Raw genomic sequence first — 15729 nt, forward strand, 5'->3', positions numbered from 1 at the left:
ATATATATATATATACTTGTGTATTGATTTTAAGAAAGGCGTTGATGTTTATGGTTACGTACACATTGGTACGACGACAGTGCTTTTTTCGTGAATGCGCTTGTTAAATCACCCATTTGGCGACGTAGGCTGTGATTCAATGATAAATTAACAGGCACCGCATCGATTATATGCAACGCAGGACAAGCTAGTTAAACTAGTAATATCATCAACCATGTGTAGTTAACTAGTGATTATGTTAAGATTGATTGTTTTTTATAAGATACGTTCAATGCTAGTTAGAACCTTACCTTGGCTCCTTGCTGCACTCGCATAACAGGTAGTCAGCCTGCCACGCAGTCTCCTCGTGGAGTGCAATGTAGTGCATGATCGGTGTCCAAAAATGCCGATTACCGATTGTTATGAAAACTTGAAATCGGCCCTAATTAATCGGCCATTCCGATTAATCGGTCGACCTCTATTACACTGTTGATTTTGTCATTTTCCATTTACTGCACTTTTCACCACATTTGTTAATAACTAAAATGGATACATTCAGTAACATAAGAATATTCTTGGGGAATTTGGGGTAGGAACAACATAAGACATAAAAATGACAAGGGTTTGAGTAAGAGGACATACTGGTGTTTCCAAGATGTCACAAACCTCACCAAGTGTGCTGAGTTCATGACTGAGTTTTCAACTAGAAGGTGTTTTTTTAAGCCCTCCTAGCTGTGCCGTGGAGGAACTACACAAGCACACTTTTCTTGGAACACAGCCCTGTATCCCCTCCTTTACACAATTACTGTTGTTGTTTACACAATCCAAAAACAGTCCATTATAAATTGCAATCTGGGTCATGTGGGCATCATTTTAAAGCTTGATCTATTGCCAACATGACTAGTTAAATTCTAAAATACGATCTTATTGTTTTGGCTTTCAGTAGGCAATTCAGAGAGACAGATTAGTAATTTTGGTGCGCGTAGAATGGAGTCATGAGTGTGTTTAGATGCAAGGTCCGTTGTAAATTTTCTTAACAATACAACAAACAGGCTAATTCTGTTCAGGACAACCCAGGATATGACGTCATGTCATCTTGTAACTACATCAAACATAGTGATCATAAACGTTGACACTGTATTTTACATGGCGATGTAAAGTGCACATTTGGACTCACTGGTGTGTGGCTTGCTTGTATGACATCAAAGCAGTATTTATTATGATCCTCAACTTCTCGTCTTTCAAAAGTCCTCGGGAATTTACAGAATTTCCCTCACTGAGACAAGAAAACATTATCAAAAGTTGCCCAATTAGGGGGTCAAATTCAGAACTGTAACAATTTCAGTACCTAACTGTGATTTTGTCAAATGAAAATGGTCAAAAAAATAAATAAATGTCTTCTGAGAAAATAGCAATTTATCAACAAGAATTTAGCTTAGACTGTCTGGGAGTGGTGTGAGTGGGGAAGGGAAAACTGAAAATTGGCTGTTATTGGCAGAGAGGTTTGGAACTCTTTATTGGTCTATTAACTAATTTACTGCATGTTAATGCAACCATAGAAGGCCAAAACGCCATCTCACCAAAACAGGCTGAAATTGCAGGCTATATATTTAAATATAAATATTTAAATATTTATTAGTACCAGTCAAAAGTTTGGACACCTACTCATTCAAGGGTTTTTCTTTATTTTTATTATTATCTACATTGTAGAATAATAGTGAAGACATAAAACTATGAAATGACACATATGGAATCATGTAGTAACCAAAAATGTGTTAAACGCATGAAGATATATTTGAGCTTCTTCAAAGTAGCCCTTTGCCTTGATGACAGCTTTGCACACTCTTGGCAATCTCGCAACCAGCTTCATTAGGTAGTCACCTGGAATGCCTTTCCAACGGTCTTGAAGAAGTTCCCACATATGCTGAGCACTTGTTGGCTGCTTTTCCTTCACTCTGCGGTCCAACTCATCCCAAACCATCTCAATTGGGTTGAGGTCGGGTGATTGTGGAGGCCAGTTCATCTTATACAGCACTACATCACTCTCCTTCTTGGTCAAATAGCCTGGAGGTGTGTTGGGTCATTGTCCTGTTGAAAAACAAATGATAGTCCCACTAAGCGCAAACCAGATGGGATGGTGTATTGCTGCAGAATTCTGTGGTAGCCATGCTGGTTAGGTGTGCCTTGAATTCTAAATAAATCACTGAGTGTCACCAGCAATGCACCATCACACCACCACCTCCATGCTTTTTTTAAACCTTTATTTAACTTGGGCTAGGTGGGGGGCTAGTGACCCACCTCGACAACATCCGGTGAAATTGCAGAGCGCGAAATTCTAAATACAAAAATCGAAATATTAAACATTCATTAACATACAAGTGTACTACATCATTTAAAAGCTTAATTTCTTGTTAATCCAACCGCGTTGACAGATTTCAAAAAGGCTACGGCGAAAGCATACCATGCGACTATCTGAGGACAGTGCCCCGCATACAAAAGCATTAAAAACATTTTCCAAACCAGCAGAGGCGTCAGAAATGGCGATAAAATAAATCACTTACCTTTGAAGATCTTCCTCTGTTTGCAATCCCAAGGGTCKCAGCTACACAACAAATGGTCGTTTTGTTCAGTAAAGTCCTAATTTATATCCCAAAAAAGTCAGTTTAGTTGGCACGTTTGATTCACTAATCCACCCGTTCCACTCGTTCAACATGCATACAAAGAATCCCAAAAGTTACCAATAAACTTCGTCCAAACAAGTAAAACAACGTTGCTAATCAACCATGAGGTACCCTAATATGTAAATAAACGATCAAATTTAAGACGGAATGTTCAATACCGGAGATAAAAAACGAAGTGCGCTCCCTCATCCGCGTGCGCCACGAGACTACAGTCCAAAATGAGAGCCACCTTGAAAAACTACAATTACTCACAAATTTTTCAAAAAAGACGAGCCTGAAACCCTTTCTAAAGACTGTTGACGTCTAGTGGAAGCTATAGGAACTGCAATCTGGGAGGAATTCCTTTGAATATCCCAAAGACAAGCAATTGAATGGGTGGTGAACTAAAAACATTCGGATGGATTCTCCTCGGGTTTTCGCCTGCCGTATCATTGATGTTATATTCACATAGATTATTTTAACAGTTTTAGAAACGTCAGTGTTTTCTATCCAATGCTAATTATATGCATATCCTAGCTTCTGGGCCTGAGTAACAGGCAGTTTACTTTGGGCACATCAGTCATCCGAACTTCCGAATACTGCCCCCTAGCCTTAAGAAGTTAACTTCTTATGGCTGCATCCCGCTACCGGGATCGATATGACAACAGCCAGTGATAGTGCAGGGCGCCAAATTCAAACAACAGAAATCTCATAATTAAAATTCCTCAAACATACATCTTATATCATCTTTACAGGTAATCTTGTTGTTAATCCCACCAAAGTGTCCGATTTCAAATATGCTTTTCAGCGAAAGCACTACAAACGATTAGGTTAGGTCACCACCAAACCACAATAAGCACAGCCATTTTTCTAGCGAAAGATAGCAGTCACAAAAAGCAGAAATATAGAAAATTAATCACTAACCTTTGATTATCTTCATCAGATGACACTCATAGGACTTCATGTTACACAATACATGCATGTTTTGTTTGATAAAGTTCATATTTATAACAAAAAATCTGAGTTTACATTGGCGCGTTACATTCACTAGTTCCAAAAACATCAAGTGATTTCGCATAGCCACATCGTTTCAACAGAAATACTCATCATAAATGTAGATGATAATACAAGTTATACACATGGAATTATAGATATACCTCTCCTTAATGCAACCGCTGTGTCAGATTTCAAAAAAACTTTACGGAAAAAGCAAATCATGCAATYATCTGAGACGGAGCTCAGAARAATAGCCAAATTAGCCGCCATGTTGGGGTCAACAGAAACCAGAAAATACATGATAAATGTTTCCTTACRTTTGATGAACTTCATCAGAATGCAGTCCTAGGAATCCCAGGTCCACAATAAATGCTTGATTTGMTCGATAATGTCCGTTATTTATGTCCAATTAGCTACTTTGGTTAGCGCGTTAGCGGTAAACAATTCCAAAGTCACAAAGCGCGTCCACTATAACGTGACAAAATGTCCAAAAGTTCCATAACAGTCAGTAGAAACATGTCAAAAGATGTACTGAATCAATCTTTAGAATGTTGTTAACATACATCTTGAATAACGTTCCAACCGGAGAATTAGATTATTAGAATTAGAATTAGAATTAGAATTCTAATTAGAATTAGAATTAGAAGAGCGGTGGAACGGAGGTCCTCATGTGAACGCGCATGTGAAAGCATGGTCAGCTCGTGGCAGACCTGACTAATTCCTGTCTCCTTCGGCCCCCCTTCATATTAGAGTCATCAGACAAAGTTCTATTGACTGTTGACATCTAGCGGAAGCCGTAGGAAGTGAAAACTCATCAATATCTCACTGTAATTTCAATGAGAGCTTGGTTGAAAATCTGCCACGTTTTTGCCTGCCATATGAGTTTTGTTATACTCACAGACATAATTCAAACAGTTTTAGAAACTTCAGTGTTTTCTATCCAATACGAATAATAATATGCATATATTAGCAACTGGGACTGAGGAGCAGGCATTTTACTATGGGCACCTCTGTGCACCTTTCATCCAAGCTACTCAATACTGCCCCTGCAGCCATAAGAAGTTAACCAGGTAGGCTAATTGAGATCAAGTTCTCAATTACAACTGCGACCTGGCCAAGATAAAGCAAAGCAGTGCGACACAAACAACACAGAGTTACACATGGAATAAACAAACGTACAGTCAATAACACAATAGAAAAGTCTATATACAGTGTGTGCAAATGAAGTAAGATTAGGGAGTTAAGGCAATAAATAGGCCGTGGTGGCGGAAATAATTACAATTTCGCAATTAAACACTGGAGTGATAGATGAGCAGAAGATGAATGTGCAAGTACAGATACTGGGGTGAAGGAGCAAAAAAAAAKAACATGAGGACGAGGTAGTTAGGGTGGGCTATTTACAGATGGCCTATGTACACGTGCAATGATCTGTAAGCTGATGCTTAAAGTTAGTGGGAGATATAAGGCTTCAGTGATTTTTGCAATTTGTTCCAGCCATTGGCAGCAGAGAACTGGAAGGAAAGGCGGCCAAAGCAGGAGTTGGCTTTGGGGGTGATCAGTGAAATATACCTGCTGGAGCGCGTGCTACGGGACGCTGCTATGGTGACCAGTGAGCTGAGATAAGGCGGGGCTTTACCTAGCAGAGACTTGTAGATGACCTGGAGCCAGTGGGTTTGGCGACGAATATGAAGCGAGGGCCAGCCAACGAGAGCATACAGGTTGCAGAGGTGGGTAGTATATGGGGCTTTGGTGACAAAACGGATGGCACTGTGATAGACTGCATCCAATTTGCTGAGTAGAGTGTTGGAGGCTATTTTGTAAATGACATCGCTGAAGTCAAGGATAGGTAGGATAGTCAGTTATACGAGGATATGTTTGGCAGCATGAGTGAAGGATGCTTTGTTGCGAAATAGGAAGCCAATTCTCGATTTAATTTAGGATTGGAGATGCTTGATGTGAGTCTGGAAGGAGAGTTTACAGTCTAACCAGACACCTAGGTATTTGTAGTTGTCGACATATTCTAAGTCAGAACCGTCCAGAGTAGTGATGCTAGGCGGGCGGGCAGGTGCGGGCAGCGATCGGTTGAATAGCATGCATTTAGTTTTACTTGCATTGATGAGCAGTTGGGGTCACGGAAGGAGAGTTGTATGGCATGATTCTCGTCTGGAGGTTTGGGTCCAGATGGCCAGAAGTATACAGAATGGTGTCGTCTGCGTAGAGGTGGGTCAGAGAATCACCAGCAGCAAGAGCGACATCATTGTTGTGTACAGAGAAAAGTGTCTGCCTGAGAATTGAACTCTGTGGCACCCCCGTAGAGACTGCCAGAGGTCCGGACAACAGGCCCTCCGATTTGACACACCGAACTGTATCAGAGAAGTAGTTGGTGAACCAGGCGAGGCAGTCATTTGAGAAACAAAGGCTGTTGAGTCTGCCAATAAGAATGCGTTGATTGACAGAGTTGAAAGTCTTGGCCGGATCGACGAATACGGCTGCACGGTATTGTCTTTTATCGATGGTGGTTATGATATCGTTTAGGACCTTGAGCGTGGCTGAGGTGCACCCATGACCTGCTCGGAAACCAGATTGCATAACTGAATAGTTACGGTGGGATTCGAAATGGTCAGTGATCTGTTTGTTAACTAGGCTTTCGAAGACTTTAGAAAGGCAGGGTAGGATGGATATAGGTCTGTAACAGTTTGGGTCTAGGGTGTCTCCCCCTTTGAAGAGGGGAATGACCGCGGCAGCTTTCCAAACTTTGGGGATCTCAGACGATGCGAAAGCAAGGTTGAACAGGCTAGTAATAGGTGTTGCAACATTTGCGGCGGATAATTTTAGAGAGGGTCCAGATTGTCTAGACCAGCTGATTTGTAGGGGTGCAGATTTTGCAGCTCTTTTAGAACATCAGCTATCTGGATTTGGGTGAAGGAGAAGATGGGGAGGCTTGGGTAAGTTGCTGTGGGGGATGCAGAGCTATTGACCAGGGTTGGGGTAGCCAGGAGGAAAGCATGGCAGCCGTAGAAAATTGCTTATTGAAATTTTTGATTATTGTAGATTTATTGGTGGTGACAGTGTTTCCTAGCCTCAGTGCAGTGGGCAGCTGGGAGGAGGTGCTCTTATTCTCCATTGACTTGTGTCCCAGAACTTTTTGGAGTTTATGCTACAGGAAGCAAATTTATGTTAGGAAAGCAAAGGCTCGCTTTTTCAAACTGCCTGTGTATATTGGTTCCTAACTTCCCTGAAATGTTGCATAGCGCTGGGGCTATTCGATGCTAGTGCAGAACGCCACCGGATGTTTTTGTGCTGGTCAAGGGCAGACAAGTCTGGAGTGAACCAAGGGCTATATCTGTACTTAGTTCAATTTTTTTTTGAATGGTGCATGCTTATTTAAGATGGTGAGGAAAGCACTTTTAAAGAATAACCAGGCATCCTCTACTGACAGAATGAGGTCAATATCCTTCCAGGATACCCAGCCAGGTCGATTAGAAAGGCCTGCTCGCTGAAGTGTTTTTGGTAGCGTTTGACAGTGATGAGGAATGGTCGTTTGACTGCGGACCCATTACGGATGCAGGCAATGAGGCAGTGATCGCTGAGATCCTGGTTGAAGACAGCAAAGGTGTATTTGGAAGGCAGGTTGGTCAGGGTGATATCTATGAGGGTGTCCGTGTTTAGGGTTGTACCTGGTAGGTTCCATGATAATTTGTGAGATTGAGGGCATCTAGCTTAGATTGTAGAACTGCCGGGGTGTTAAGCATATCCCAGTTTAGGTCACCTAACAGTACAATCTCTGAAGATAAATGGTTGGTGATTAATGGGAGCTGAGGGATGTCTTTAACAAGTGGGAACAGTGAGAGACTTTTTTCTGGAAAGGTGGATTTTTAAAAGTAGAAGCTAAAACTGTTTGGGCACAGACCTGGATAGCATGACAGAACTCTGTAGGCTATCTCTGCAGTAGATTGCAACTCCACCCCCTTTGGCAGTTCTGTCTTGGCGGAAATGTTGTTGTTGAATGGAAATTTCCGAATTTTTGGTGGCCTTCCTAAGCCAGGATTCGGACACGGCTAATACATCATGGTTGGGGGAGTGTGCTAAAAGCAGTGAAAAAAAACAAATTTAGGGAGGAGGCTTCCATGCTTGAAACCAAGGCGTTTACCGTTACAGAAGTCAACAAGTAATGGCACCTGGGGAATAGTAGGTGTAGTACTGGGGGCTACAGGGCCCGGGTTAACCTCTACATCACCAGAGGAGGAGTAGGATAAGGGTACGGCTAAAGGCTATAAGAACTGGTCGTCTAGTGGGTTCGTAACAGAGAATTAAAGGAGCAGATTTCTGGGCGTGGTAGAATAGGTTCAAGGCATAATGTACAGACAAGGGTATGGTTGGATGCGAGTACAGTGGAGGTAAACCTAAGCGTTGGGTGATGAGAGAGGTTTCGTCTCTGGGGGCATCAGTTAACCTAGGTGAGGTCTCTGTATGTGTGTGGGGTGGGACCAAAGAGCTATCTAAGGCATTTTGAGCGGGACTGAGGGACCTACAGTGAAATAAATCATTAAAACTAGCCAAGACAGCAGTAGACAAGGCATATTGACATTGGAGAGAGGCATAAAGCAATCACAGGTGTTGATCAGGAGAGTTAAGAGAACAATGGGTAAATGGCGATGAATGGGCAGAGCAGGTCAGTTAGGTACATACAGGACCTGAGTTCGAGGCTGGGGCCGACAGGTAAACAAAATGACGTACTGTGTTATTGTCCAGGGGGCATCAGAAGTGTAGCCGAGTGATCATTGGGTTAAAAGAGCAGCAATAGGTGAGTCAGGGTGCCGTTCGGTTGTCACTACTACGCTAGGCGAGCAGGGGACACAGCGTTCAGAAAAGCTTGCGGCCCGTGGCTAGTAGATGGTTTTTCGGTGACACCGTAACAGAATACCCTGTTGAGACCACATCGGGCCATCACGTCGGCAGTCCAGTCGTGATGGATCGGAGGGGCTCCATGTCAACAATAAAGGGTCCTGGCCAATTGGCAAAGTAGGTATTGTAGCCCTAGAATTAGCTGGTATATGGGTCTAGCTTGAGGCTAGCTCAAGGCTAGCTGGTGCTTTCTTTGGGACAGAGGCGTTAGCTAACAGTAGCTAATCGTTTGCAGCTAGCTAGCTGCGATGATCCGGTGTAATGATCCAGAGCGGCAGGAATCCGGTGATTATGGTAGAGAGAAGCAGTCCGATATGCTCTGGGTTGATATCGCACTGTGCAGACTGGCAGGTGTTGTCCGAGCTAAGGCTGGCTAATGCCGGGGGGGGAAAGGCGAGGATCGCTAGCCGTGGACTAGTAGAAGACTAGTAGCAAAAGACTAGTAGCTAGTTAGCTGGTGAGCTCCTGATGGAAGTTCCAGTTATAAGGAATAAAAATAGCAGATCCGTACCATATTTGTTGAGGTGGTTTGCAGGAAGTATATTTATTTTGTAGAGATTAAGATGTATACGAAAAATACAGGCTATTTACATGGGATAAGACAAAGACAGATATACACGTCCTACTGCGCTGCCATCTCGAAAATAAAAAATAATTATGGCAGCCCCCCGCACCTTTCTGATTCAGAGGGGTTGGGTTAAATGTGGAAGACATTTCGCTTGAGTGCATTCAGTTGTACAACTGACTAGGTATCTCCCTTTCCTTACTTTGTCACAACACAACTGATTGGCACAAACGCATTAAGAAGGAAAGAAATTCCACAAATTAGCTTTTAACAAGGCACACTTGCATTCCAGGGGACTACCTCATGAAGTTGGTTGAGAGAATGCTAAGAATATGCATAGCTGTCATCAAGGCAAAGGGTGGCTACTTTGAAGAATCTCAAATATAACATATGTTATGATTTTTTTTAACACCTTTTTTGGTTACTGCATGATTCCATATGTGTTATTTAATAGTTTTGATGTCTTCTATTATTCTAGAATTTAGAAAATAGTAAAAATAAAGAAAAACCCTTGAATGAGTGTCCAAACTTTTGAATGGTACTTCTTATGACTGGTACACAGGGATTTCACGTTTTTGACTGCACTGGCCTTTAACTGGTAGGGAACGCTAAGTGTACTGCATATTCCATGTCCTGTATCTAATCTAGACTGAGATGGGGAAACCAGAGAACGTGATGTTGACATGCGTACTGTAGGGAGGAAAAGTCAGCTTCCTTTTTGATAGCAGGTATAGCAGTTAAACAGTGCTTCTGGTGAAATCATCACACGATCATCATGGCCTTTGTTTAGAGACTGAATAGTTGGAGCTTAGTTTCATAACAGTTGTAGCTTACAATATGGACACACACACACTTGCCTTGCCAGGCTTTGCTATGATGCAGTGTATTTGTGAATAATTTAAGAACTCTTTAAATGGGTTTGTTTTTTCCCCCCCATCGAGTCTCATGGGAGCGTGTAGAGAAATGCAGAAACTCCCTTCCCAAGGGTTTGTGCTTAGATTTTTTTTTCTAAATTAAAAGAAATGCCGCCCGGCCCTCTACCGGGACAGTGGTTTTGAGTCTACCAGGAGCTCTAATTGAATCAGTTAACCCTTAAATCAGTTAACCCCTAAATCATATATTTAGCAGTAAAACAGATGCTATGATCATAACACGGAGCTCAGGCAGCTCACCTTCAGACGTCCTTAGACGTTTCTCTGTCTGTTACTCTCAGCCTTTTACACTGAAGACAACGCCACCAAATATACCAACAATGGAATTGGGCTACAGAGCTGAGAGTATAATGGGATTTACTTCAGACATATATTATTATGAGATGTCTATCTCTGGTTGGTTGCACTGTGAATTATTCTCCCTCTGAGGGAAATGCTAATCGACCCCAAGCTTTGAAAATATAAAACATATTTGCTCAACATTGTATTGTTGCAGTGTTTCAAAATAAAAGCCAGGAATAAAACCCAGGATGATGCTTTAGATGGCGGTAGTACTGTGACTGGAGTATGGTACACCTTATTGTATGGATTACATTAGACACAGGTTGTTGAAACCGTACCTCCCGTCTTCTGTTGTCCAGACTGACAATTTCAAAAAAAAGATTGAATTGATTCTCTCTGCTTAGGAAGAATTTTAAAAGTCCTGATCTCACTTTCCCTTGGCAATTGAGATCTTATCAGGATTAATATAAAATATTTAAAATCATGTGTTGCATGTGGCTTCAGGGAGGAACACCATAGAAAAATGTATTAAATGGGGCTGAATGCAGAGCTAAATAATGCAGCTGGAGTGTGGAGCTGCAGCCCCAGAGCCAGCAGGTCTATTCTCTCCTTGATTAGCCGGGCTCAGACCTGGGCAGAAAGCCAACACGTTGCTCCAGCTCCCAGCCCAGCTACAGTTGGCTACCTACACTACCTGAGGCTGAGAAAGCACTGCTTTAGGAGGAGCTTAGCATTTCACCAGCCACTGTCTCTAACTACGGAGCATCACAGACGAGGAGAAGCCTCGCCACACAACACAGCTCCCTCCAATATAAAACAAAGCCACACACACACTTATCACACACCACTATTTACTCTTGGATTGTGTTTTAATAGCATTTGTTAAAGCTCTATTGTGTCAGTCCCAAAGAGAAGCCTCTGATTCCTTTACCCTTCGTCTGGAGATATGAATCCCTCATGTCCAACGCTAACGTCCCTGTGGTATCAGGCCAGGCAGGGCATTGTCTGTTCTGTGTTCTTTACTGTGGTCCCTCCTCTCTCCACAGGGCTCCTACTGGGCCATCGACACCAACCCAAAGGAGGACGCCCTGCCCACACGGCCAAAGAAGAGGCCGCGGTCCGGAGAGCGAGTGAGTCCTCCAGACACGCCACATCCTCCCCTGAAGCTTTGTGTTTTTAACGCATGTAGATACCCTCTCTTAAACCATGCCATCACCAGTAATGATGAGTGCGCTTATGTGGAGAATTGGGTAACCATATCATACAAAGTCTTCACATACAGCAAAAAATTAATTATGTTCAATCTCTCTCTGATAGACCTCTTTGTCTCTGCCTCTCTCCCGTATACTGTCTCACTCACACGCGTGTACACACACACGCATGCACGCAGTAGGAGTTTCTCCTCCCTTTATGTAACTGCCTCTGGATGAGTCTCAGTCTTGTCTTGTAGCAGGCTCCTCATTAATAAACTATGCCCCAGGCTGCTGTTACTTACATACATTGCATTCTGCAGTCATCTTTTTTTAAACATAAAAAAAAAAAAAAACATCAATTTATGTGCACTGGCTGTTCATTCTGAGCGGGAGCTTTTGTCTTTAATTATGTATGGGTTGTGTCCAATGTAACGCACAGCCTGACTGGTTTAAAAAACTGCCCAGATTGACCTGGCTCTGAGGCATCCATCCATCTCCTCCTGGCCCGCTACAAGACATACAGAGACAGACACAAAGACCCACTCACTCAGTTAACCAGCCACGTGTATGTCTGTGGTTCTAAGATGGGGAGGGAGAGGTGCACATCCTATACTATACAGTACCTACACCTGTGTGTTTGTGTGTAAATTAGTTTAAATATAGTCATTGGTGTGTAATTCTAAAGCAAAACAAATGCACAGAATTCACACACTATTCACCCACCCTGAGGTTTGTGCATGTATGTTGTTAGTGCACATGCACACCATCCTCCCTTACTACAGATGTGACTGTTGGCCTACAAGGCATCCCATTAAGTCTCAGACATTTAGAAAATTGTGACTTTGTGAAATCTCATTTATGTTTATCATGAATTAAAATTGGTATTGTTGCCAGCCAATCCTCTTACAGTAAGCAGTTTTGGCAGACAGGCATGGTGGAGTTATCTCCCCCAGCGGCGCGCCCGCGACTCGCAGAGAGCAATGGGGGCTCTTCTCTTCATCTCCTCAGGAAATATTTCAAATGTGACCTAAATAAAGGTGTTGCTTCTTTTGTTATTTATAAATGGTCCTGGTGTATTTTCCATACTAGAGATCTGCATTCCTCCCTCTTGCCTGGAAGGAAAACTAGCTTCCTAACAAACACGGCAACATATGAGTGTTAAAACCTATACCTTCGTACTTATGGCTTGAGGTTATGTATTATTCTTAGAATTAGTTAAGAGTGAATATTTTAGTGGTCCTATATTTGATAATTGGCTAAAAGTAATACTTTTGCCTCCCTCCCTCCCCAAGGCTTCCACACCGTACACCCTGGAGTCGGAGTCTTTGGGAATGGACTGTATGATCTCTGGAAGTGCCTCTCCAACTCTGGCAATCAACACTGTGACTAACAAGGTACCTACCCAGCATGCACCTGCACACACTGCACCACCCTGACCCCTCCTTCCTCCCTCTCCCTCCCACCTACAGCTTGTTCCTCACTGAGAGCAGCACTCAACCGAGATATACACACACACACACACACACACACACACACACTACAGTACATCTCACGCTGTAACACACAGCTGCACGGCAGCACAAGAAACACTGTATAGATGGATACACACACACACACACACACACACACACACACACACACCACAAGGGGATTACTCATTCTGTTCAATACGATATTGATGTTGAGTATGGTATTTGAGTTGAGTATCGTGATGATAACTCTGGTATTGAAATCAAAATTCTGGTGTCGTGACAACACTACTCTACACACACCTGAAAGTTCATGGAGATGCCCAGTCCTTTTCTGGTCTGTCCATGAGATGTGGTTGGGTTGCCTAGCCTCACACTAAAGTCATCATTGATGTCGTTTGTGGTGACGAGGGTGTTGTACTAAACAAAGTAATCCATTTGATCGTCTCTAACAAATCAGAGTATCAAAGTCAAACCGCCGCTTTATCTTTGCGTCTTCTGGACCAATCAGACGTCCCCGAATGTGTTCACATTCGGTGAGGGGTCAGGCAAGTACTCAGATCCAGATTCGTTGTGGAGAAGAAACTAACGTCCACGGACGTGCCGTAGCGTTTGGCTGGAGGAGTCTGGGTAGGCTGGCAAGACAGTACTGTGTGTGTGTGGATGTCTGTTGCCGTATAACCCTCACTGCAGAGAAAGAGCGGGAGAAGCCACAAGCTATTGGCGTTGAATACGCTGTTCACTCTGAAATTGAAATAGGCTTTTTAACCTTAAGCCCTCTCCTCTGGGCCCAGTGGGGGCAGCTTTCTGGAGTAACCTACAAGAGTCGCTCATTCATTTACTGCAGCGAGCATAAAAAAAATACTGGGTTTTATATAAATGGGGGGGTTGGTGCTTTGGGGTAGAGTACTTGAGGGTGGGATTTGTGAGAAGAGGAGGGTGTGTGTGGTCTTGCTCTTCTACCCTCGTGGGGATCTGAAGTCCCCACAAGGATAGTAAAACGAGGAAAATTCTCCCTCGTTGGGACGTTTCCCACATCCTGACGAGAACAAAGGCTATTTTGGGGTTTAGGTTTTGGGCTTAGGGAAAATAGGATTTTGAAAGGAAATACATTTTAGGGCCTCACGAGGATAGAACCGTGTGTCTGACTGCGTGTGTGTGCAGTAAGGGGGAGTGGTGTGTGTCTGCCCTTTCGGTAGGAGGACTGTCTTTGGCGTGTGAGACGGGCTAGGCTAAGCCCCTGTAAACACACACACTGCTCTCATCTCAACAAATAATCACTTGCCATCGATTTGCTGGGAAAATTGAGGTTTCAAACCTCAGTTGGTCATTTAACACGGACATCCTTCATAGATAACAACAGTTTGATTTCACACATAAGAATCATGGGAAACAAAACCCTCAAAATTCTGAACATCCCTGCTTCAGGCAAGGTTACAGCGGGGCTGTGTTTGTGTGTGTGATGTTATGAGTGTCTTTTGTTCTCCTGATTGTAACTGTTGCTATGATAAAGTGGAGAAGCAGCAGCAGATCTGAGCCCTACTCCTGAGAGGGCTTGTTTCTCACTGTGTTACACTGTAAACATACAACTGGCCACGCCTCTTTTGGTGCACTGTGCCAAACCACAGGAATTCCCTCTTTCTCGCTCTCTATTTTCCCTCTATCTCATGTTCCTGCCTTCTCTGAGAGGCCAATGGGAGGCCGTGTCAGGACTACAGAACCAGTGAGAATCCCAACACTGTCTGTTAGACGTGCCTCAAGTCTCCCCCCTGCCTTTCATTCTCTCTATCTTACACACACACACACACACACATGTTTTAAAACATTTTTCTCTGGTCTATTCTGAGGTAGCTGTTTGCAATGGTTGTGAATGAGACAGAAGTCTGGCACTAGAGCGGGATAAAGGAAGGGGGATTGTAGGAAGAAGTGTGTGTTTACTGAGGAAAAGTCTGGCCCTGTGCTTTGCTTCTCTTTCTCCCTCTTAAATCCTGTGAGCAGGGATTCTGCTGAACACTGGCAGGCATTGTTAAAGACATCTGGGTGAATCTCGCTTTGATTTCATAATCCAAGTCTCATGCTCCAGATTATAGTCTTATGTAAAAGACACACCTGGCTTTTTACTTAATTTACTGCTAAGAATAGAACACACACTAACTCCTGCTAGTTGCTAGCACCAAACACGCATCAGGATTTACTGTGGCAGGAGCTCCTGCCTGTGTGAGCATGCTTGTCTTTGTGGGATTGGATGACTTTGCGTGTGTGTGAGAGACATGATGACTGGGTTTTGGTCTGTGACTGTGTGGCGTGCTCGAGTGGGCGTCTTGACTCTGGGGTCTGTGTAAACCACAGAGCAGTGAGGTCTGGAAATCATCACACTGGATCAGGGGAGTAAAAATAGATTGGTGGTTTAAGGCTAAAACCCGCTTATGACTTCATTACATGTAACATTTATATTTCTGCAGCGCACTGTTTGATTAGCATTGTAGTGCTGATTTTGAGACGTGCCTAAGCCCTCAGTCTTAGCTGCTCATTGATTTCCTCCTTCACGCTAATGAACACTGGAGCCAAGCCCACACTGAGTGGTGGAAGGCAAGAGTCGACTAATTAGCTTCTCTTTCATCCCCTTCCCCCACCACACATTCACTACAACACTGGATCCAATACTCTCTCCTCTGACTGTTATTAAAGCACTACATTTTTGTGTCATTCTCTGGCTGAGTGAGAGCCCACAATGACACACTACTGAGG

General features: G+C 43.3%; 1 protein-coding gene across 6 annotated transcripts in view; it reads left to right on the forward strand.

The window, feature by feature from the left end:
- Positions 1-15729, forward strand: part of LOC111969889 (forkhead box protein J3-like) — a 127236-nt gene that overhangs the window by 90897 nt on the left and 20610 nt on the right. For all 6 annotated transcript variants that reach the window (XR_011480600.1, XR_011480602.1, XR_011480603.1 and 3 more), the window contains exons 4-5: positions 11366-11449; positions 12805-12906. Coding sequence is in view for 1 of the 6 variants with exons in the window: in XM_023996255.2 (XP_023852023.1) it covers positions 11366-11449; positions 12805-12906 (186 nt within the window). In the remaining 5 variants the exon portion in view is untranslated. The remainder of the gene's footprint in view (positions 1-11365; positions 11450-12804; positions 12907-15729) is intronic.

The sequence above is a fragment of the Salvelinus sp. IW2-2015 genome, linkage group LG1 (assembly GCF_002910315.2).
Source record: "Salvelinus sp. IW2-2015 linkage group LG1, ASM291031v2, whole genome shotgun sequence".
NCBI lineage: Eukaryota > Metazoa > Chordata > Actinopteri > Salmoniformes > Salmonidae > Salvelinus > Salvelinus sp. IW2-2015.